An 8022-nucleotide genomic window follows, 5' to 3' on the forward strand; every position below is an offset into this window, starting at 1 on the left:
ATATAAATTGGTCAGTAATTATGAAAATAACTGAAATAAATAAATCTTGAAAATCTCTGATCCACTTATTCTACATCCTCACAACGTTAATACTATTATAGTTTTCCTTATCATACAAGGAGAAACTAGTGTTCTGAAATTAAAATAGTATAGTTTTAGAAAAATAAATAATTAAAAAAGAAAATTGACAACTAATCCTTTAACCTAATGGTGTGCCCCAAACGGATTAGAATTTTGGGTGTATTTTTGTATGAGCAAACTTACCCTTCTTTTCTAGAATCAATTCATGTTTGAATAACCACCTTTTTTTTCGCTTATTCAAATATATCACATTGCTCTTTTATCTTAATATCTTATTATGCTTGTGATTCTTGTAATATTTTAAATCTTTTATTTTTGTTTTATGGTCTCTATAACACTTATGTGAACAGCAGAAGTCGTGTTATATACATTTCATATTACTTTATTTGAGTTTTACTATGATACATCAATTTTAAGGTGGAACTTGTGACAAAAAAAAATACTATTTATTTAATTATTATTATTTTCTACAATATACTTATAAAATTTAAAGGCAATACGATGATATCTAATTATACTAAAAAAAAAAAATATATATATATATATATATATATATATATATGAGTTTTACTATGATACATTAATTTTAAGGTGAAACTTGTGACGAAAAAAAAATACTATTTATTTAATTATTATTATTTTCTACAATATACTTATAAAATTTAAAGACAATACGATGATATCTAATTATACTATATATATATATATATATATATATATATATATATATATATATATATATATATATATATATATATATATATATAATACTATATGCATCTTATATCTATATCGTTTAATACCTTTTATATTTTCTACACTAAAAGAGGAAGGAGTGTTATTTATTTACAGTTTTTTTCTCATATACTGATTTTCAAACAGGTAGAGGAAAAAGGTTATGGATAGAGTTCACTTGGACTGTTGGAAGTAAATAGAAGGTAACTCCGATTTGTCATTCGATGACAATCGGCGCATTTGGAGCAGAGAGAAAAGTGATGGTAGAGTTTTTCGTTCCCTGAAATGTTATAAAATTATTCACTGCATTGGTTTGCCATGCATTCCCCGGAAAAATACCCACAATGTCGGCGAAGAAGGGATCAGGCATGTTGGGGGCAGCCATCTATGATAAGGTTATCAAATTTTTGTGTTTCACATACAATCATAAAATAGGGAAGTGAGACAAATATCACACAAAAAATACAGCATATCATAATAAGATAAAATAAAATATGAAAATTCTCTCAAATCCATAAAACTAGATTTTATTATACTTTATAAAGATATTGAATAATTTTGTAGTGACTAGTCCGGATAAATGAGCTCATGGCCAACAAGTAACTCAAGAACATCTCATATTGAGTAATACTAACTCGTATAAATCCCCAAGGTCATACCTCCAACTACAATAATCAAATCTTTATTTATCATAAATTTTATTTCAATATTAAACCATATAATTATATAAATAAATATATAGGATCAATGAATAATTAAAATAAATAAAAAGGACAAGTACTAGAGATAAATATAAATAAATAAATGAGAGTAAATATAAATTGAATAAATAGGACCAGTGCACTACTGGATATGAATATAAATAAATGAGGTTAGGTACACCTCACTTAAATGTAAATATAAAAATAATTACGAGGAGATAAGAAAAAAAAAATAAAAGTCAAAAGATAGAATGATAAATGTCTCTTCTCCCTTACCTCAAAGATTGAAAAAGATAAATGCTCGTTTCTCCTTTTTATACACTCGCACTATTAGCACTCTTTTTTTTTGTAACGCCTTTGTTGTTTTTATCATTCACTTCTTGTATTGCTTCCTTTCACTTTCACTCTCACTGACTTTTTTTTCTTTTAGCTTTGAATCTTTGCTATTTATAGACATCTAAATCTATACATACATATATAGGTATACTTTTGCATTCAATTTCTTTTAGATTTTGTTCAGATTTGGTTTATCTCCATTTGTCCAAAGCTCTAAGCATTTAATGTTCTGACGTTATGTACTTAAGCTTTATTCAACGACGTTCAATGTAATTAGCTAAACAAAAATGCTATCATTATATTCCATGCATCGTGTATCAAAAGAAATAAAACTCATATATATATATATATATATATATATATATATATATATATATATATATATATATATATATATATATATTAAAGGAGCCGATGCATCGTCATATGTATATATATTCCGATAGGCTTTAGCTTTCAGATGATTATTAAATGAACATACATAGAATATTATAATATATATATATATATATATATATATATAAATTTTCTTTATTATTTTTTTTCTATAAAAATTATCTTAATTTCTTTCTCCTTTATATTTTTATCATTTTATTTAAATGTTTATTATCATCATTATAGTAGTACTTATTAATTATTATTATTATTATTCTATATATATATATTTATTTTATGACTGTCATTATTTTTAATAAAATAAAATATTTATAAATAATGTGATATTAATAAATTGTATATTATTGTAATATAAAATTTATGCATGTTATAGAACTATAAAGTTAATCTAGTGATAAAAGTGTAAAGAAAAGATAGGAGAAATTGTAGATTCAAACTCTTTTAAAGTTTGGAAAATATAAAATTGATTTAAAAGATTTAAAAAGAAAAGTGCAAGCGGTCATAATTAGAACTTCCTCTACTAACAAAACTAACATTTACGATAAAAAAAATAAATTATAAGGTATTTTTCAAACTTTTTATTTTAAAACGAATAACATTTTAATAATTTTTTATATGCATTTTATTTTTTCAAAACTTAAAAAATGATATTTTGATCTTAAGATTTAGGGTAACATTTTATTTCACGTTAACATGTTTCAATAAAAAATGTTCTATAAAATCCGTCTTATATTGAAAATTCTATAAAATGTATATGTTATGATCTCGAGCATGCACAGTGGATTAGAAATTATTCTAAATACTGTGGTGTGAAATCCCATATTACATAAATACCTAATAGAAAATGAGGGTAAGTACTAAAAGAATATTTAAATATTACACTATTATAGAAATAGTAAAGAAAAAAAAAATTACAAGTGACTAAAAGTGAAAACTGATATATTTGCATGATGAAAAAAGTTTTTAAGCTTAGGTTTATCTGTAAAATATAAACTCAAAATTTGTGATTTATTGAGATCATATATGTATTATATATAAAATTTATATCGCACAATATCATCTTGGAATACACATCTAAGTAAGATTACCACGCGAAGATAAGATAGAGAATGTTAAATGGGTCTATTAAAGTACTATAAAAAATTATTGAATATTATTTATTAATTATTATATTTAGTACTTAAGTGATGTTGACTTAGTATCAAAATATCTGTAAACATTCTAATATCTTGTTTATACTGAAGATTGTAGACTTAAAAAATCTTGATTAAGAAGGTGACATATTACAATCTCATCCCAATAAACACAAATTCCATGTTTCATCCCAACAAAAACAAATTCTATGTACCAACAATTTGTTTTCGGATCCTTTCAACAACAATAATAATCTTACCCTATCTCACTAGATAAGATGAGTGCATGGACCAAACAACATATTTGAATTATGTTAAAATTTTCTGAGGGATATTATTCACCACAATATCCCTTTTAATAATTTATTTTAATACCCTAGTTGCTTTTTATTTTTTTTCATGTATTTCTTATTTGAAAAATTTTAATTTGACTTTCATTTTTTGACTCTCATTTATTAATGTCTGACGTAAATTAGTGTAGATCATTGATTCTTTCAAAGAAAAATATAGTATTAATTAATGACATACACTAAATCACGTCAAAAATAAAGAATAAAAATAAAAAAATATGAGTCATAATATCATTATCCTTCTTACTCTACCTATGAAAAGAGAATTCGCCTTCTAGTTTCAAAGTTCAGTCCAAATCAAGTTTCCTTTCTCGTTTTCAGCTTCCAGAGAATTCAAAGTAAAAAGCAACACATCAAGTTACTTTTTTTAATTAATATATGCACCAAATCCTTATAAATATACTCTTTTATTCAAAAAAAGAAAAAGAAAAGTGTTGATAATCATGTGAATTATATATGATCAACATATGAAAAGAAACAGAGTCATGTGCCAAGTAGGTTTATAAAAACTTAGAGATATATGTATTTAACGTAATAAATATTATCAATTTCAACATTCATAAAATATGTACTATTTACTGTACGCAATAAAGGAACGTTAAAAAAGGTTATAATGTCTGAAAAGAGTTGAAAGTTTCAACTTTTGATTACATTAATGGGATTGCTAAACATGTGATATGAGTGTTAATATTAGAAAATGGTTAGTGCTTTACACTCCATGATTCTGATTCCCATACCACAAGTTCAGCTCCCTTTCACATCATTGTATTGTTACTATCATTGTTTATGTTCAAGTTAGAAACTTTATAAATAAATAAAAAATGATTTAGAGAAAAATTTGCCCAAAATTGATCAGTTAAATTAGATCCTTCCAAAAAATATGTGGTGAAAAAACTCAAAATTTTGGGTGTTGGTGAAAATTAAGCAACAATCATGTCCAAAACTAACACAAATAACAAACGACCAAACAGTCGAAGATTATGCACACCAAAAACTAACTCTTCCAACTTATTCCGATAACATCATTAAAATTAATCATTCTATTTGAAGTTTTGTTTGCCTTAAAATCTGAAATTTTTTTATGATTTTATTTTTAATTATCTAGATTTTAAAGTGAACAAAATCTTAAATATAAGATCGTAACGATGTTATCTTTTTTAGGTTGACTTTCAATACAGGAACTTGCATATGTTCTTTTGAGTCGGTTTTAACCATCGGTTTTGATATCACTTTTTACGACTATCCAGTTACCAGGGAGATACAACATCAATGAGACCTGAGCCCAACTACATAAGACACTGACACCACTCTCAACCTAAAACTTTAAGATAATGAGTTTATGGATCTTTATCCTTATATAATGTTCTACTATCTTATTTTTAGTCAATGAGGGACTTAGACTTACACTTTTAACAATCTTCACAGATGAATAATGATATTTTAATCCATTTCTTTTACCACTTTTAACCTACCACATCAATAATCTTTTAATTGTCTATTTTGATTTTGTTTGGTGACATGATGTAATGATTTAAGAGTGATCGTCAGTTAAAATTAGATAAAAGAGATGAATCAAAATATCATTATCTTTTCACTGAATTTTGAAATCGAAAGATTTACGTAAGTATGAGAAATTTGAAATTGAAAGATTAATGAAGTGGGAGAGGTGATTTATTTTGTCAATAAATCTCATATCAATTCTATACATCCGTGATTGCCAGAAAATGGCATCAAACCTAAGCTAAGTTCCTAGTTTAATCTGATCTAAAAATTGATCTAAGCCTGGGAAAGAATTCCCAACAAAGCCATTCTAACATCAATCAAACTCCTATACAAATCTCTCACTTTCCCTTCAACAAAACCAATCTCATCTTCCAATTCCTTGCACCTTCTCTTCACTCTCTCAACACAACCTTCAACCATCTCTTTTCCCCTCTTACCCTTTATCACTTCTTTCAATTCCCTCGCTGCACCCACCGTCTTCTGCAAACACCCACTTCTCCTTTTCTTCTCTCCCAACTCCTGCACAATCCTCAACCATGAACAACCCTTCATCATCGGACTTTCACTTTTCCCACAATCAACACACAAACCCTGTTCAAGAAACCAACAACTCATCAAAGCCATGCCCTTCGAGCCACACAAAACCTCACCCAACTCACTTTCATGGCCTTGCTTTGTTCTTCCCAAACAACACCCTCGCTTCCCCATTTTCACTCTCCTTTTTTCTGTACCCTCACATGACTCCAATTGGACCAATCCATCCAAAGCACGTGATGTTGCGTTAATTTCAACAAAGCGTGCAACTTTTCTCAGCGACTCCACGTAGTTCTTCTTCACGCTCTCTACTCTTTCCACAAAGTAGTTGCATGCGTCCAGAATATCAGTGTTGGTTTCCAGGTACTCTTCCACTGCTTCACGGTCCACATCGGAAGAGTAGGAAACGTGAGCGAGTGTGTTTGACGCTATCTTTTGGGTGCTGATTGCTGCGTCAAAAAATATTTGAGGGATGAAATATTCGCCACTCTTGGTTGCTGACTGGAGGGTGGTCAGCTCCGCCGTGAGGTCGCGGCTGAATTGGGTTGTTGCCGGCAACGGTGCCACCGCAGCCGAGGCGGCCCGGGGCTGAATCCGCCGCAACGAGAGGCTCCTGAGGATTGCTGATGGTGCTCTCATGGTGTCACAGAGTAAGCTTCAGTAGGAACAAAATTTGAGATGCATTAATTTCATGACCAAGTTTTGAGGTGTGACTTTGGCCCATATATATAACCCATGAATCCATACACGTGTCACAATGGCATTGAGATATTCCTTCTCTCAAAATTTATTTTTTTTAATGCTGAAATTTTTTCTTTTTATCTAAGAGTTGAACTTTAAACAAACCTAAGTTAATTCTATTTATATCCTATAAATAGATTTTATTTTATATTAATGAAAGATTTTAAGACTAATGGTTAATCCCATAACATATAAAATCACAAATTTAACGAACAATAAATTATTAAAATAAATTTTAGTTCATAATTTTACGTTATATTAAGAATTAAATTTTAAATATATTTTATATTATGAAAAATTAATTTTCACTCATTTTTATATTATTGTAAAGGATTTCTAACGATATATTATTTTTTGGAAATCAAAATTTTACTTGTAAACAGTGCACTTTTATTGGTTAAGTTATTTAAAAAGAAATAAATTTTTTTATGAGAATGAGCTGTAACAGGGTGCGTGGAGATGCAGGAAATTGGCAGGTGTAAAATTTGGGGACACCAAGCCATTGCTTCCAATTATTAGGGCACAGTTTTCCATTATTCAAACACAAACCCTAATTTCAACTTGCTCTTATAAATTTGTTAACAATAGAAAATTTAGTTACTGATTAGGATTAATACAATGAACCAAACATAATCTGCAGCAGAAGAATGGCACAGACAGAGCAAAGATCTCAGCAATGAATATTAAATAGCAGTAGTGTTCCATTTTGGAGGTTTTGGTTGGAACAACAATGACACAATCTTTGAGAAGAGATTTGTATGATAAGTATATAATATGATATTAAAAGGTTGGTGAATTGTGTGTGAGGTTGTCCTTTAATAAAAATGTAAACAATTTGATGCATCTTCAACAACAAGATTCAGTGCTAACAATAACAGCAACTTCTACCTCAAACAATGTCACCTTGTAACTCGTAACTCTCCACATGGCATGCACCACCAATCTAGCATTTGCCTACGTTGTCCCTCTGTTCGCCACGTTTTAGATCAACTGTATTTTATGCTTAAATTCAGCACCTTTCTCTCTGTTGGGAATTTTATATTTTGTTATAGGTTGGCTCTCATTGTGTTCATATTCTGAGTCTTTTCATTACCTTGCAGGTTCAAATTCCGAGTGTTTTCGTTCGAGATCTCTGGTTAACGTGAAGAACATTGGAGTATAAATGAAGAACATATTCAAGTAAGTTTTAGATACATATTAGGTAAAAGTAAAAATAGAAAGTTGAGGGATGTATATGATAGAAAATTTTTACTTATAAATCTACTAAGGCTTTGGATTATAGATATTAGTGTGAATTATTTATGTAAGCTAAACTCACGTTTTTTTTATATTATATCTTCCATGTAAATCTTCTATACTATATATAAAAGATCCATTCAAATGTGAATGTAAATTTGATATGTAAATAACATAAATGATGTATAAAAGATAATATTTTGTAAATATATAGTATATTAAAGTTGTATTTCCCATTTGAAACATCTTATAAGTAAATAAATTAAATAATATATA

At 28.1% G+C, this 8022-nt stretch overlaps 1 protein-coding gene across 1 annotated transcript; it reads right to left on the bottom strand.

The window, feature by feature from the left end:
• Nucleotides 1-5367: 5367 nt before the first annotated feature.
• LOC146887296 (uncharacterized) lies at nucleotides 5368-6452 on the bottom strand. The gene has a single exon (XM_085671797.1). The coding sequence runs from the start codon at nucleotides 6406-6408 to the stop codon at nucleotides 5509-5511; it is 900 nt and encodes a 299-aa protein (XP_085527923.1). The 5' UTR covers nucleotides 6409-6452; the 3' UTR covers nucleotides 5368-5508.
• Between the last annotated feature and the right edge of the window lie 1570 nt (nucleotides 6453-8022).

This window comes from Vigna unguiculata, chromosome 4 (genome assembly GCF_037176805.1).
Source record: "Vigna unguiculata cultivar grain cowpea cultivar isolate G323 ecotype 2 chromosome 4, ASM3717680v1, whole genome shotgun sequence".
Taxonomy (NCBI): Eukaryota; Viridiplantae; Streptophyta; class Magnoliopsida; order Fabales; family Fabaceae; genus Vigna; species Vigna unguiculata.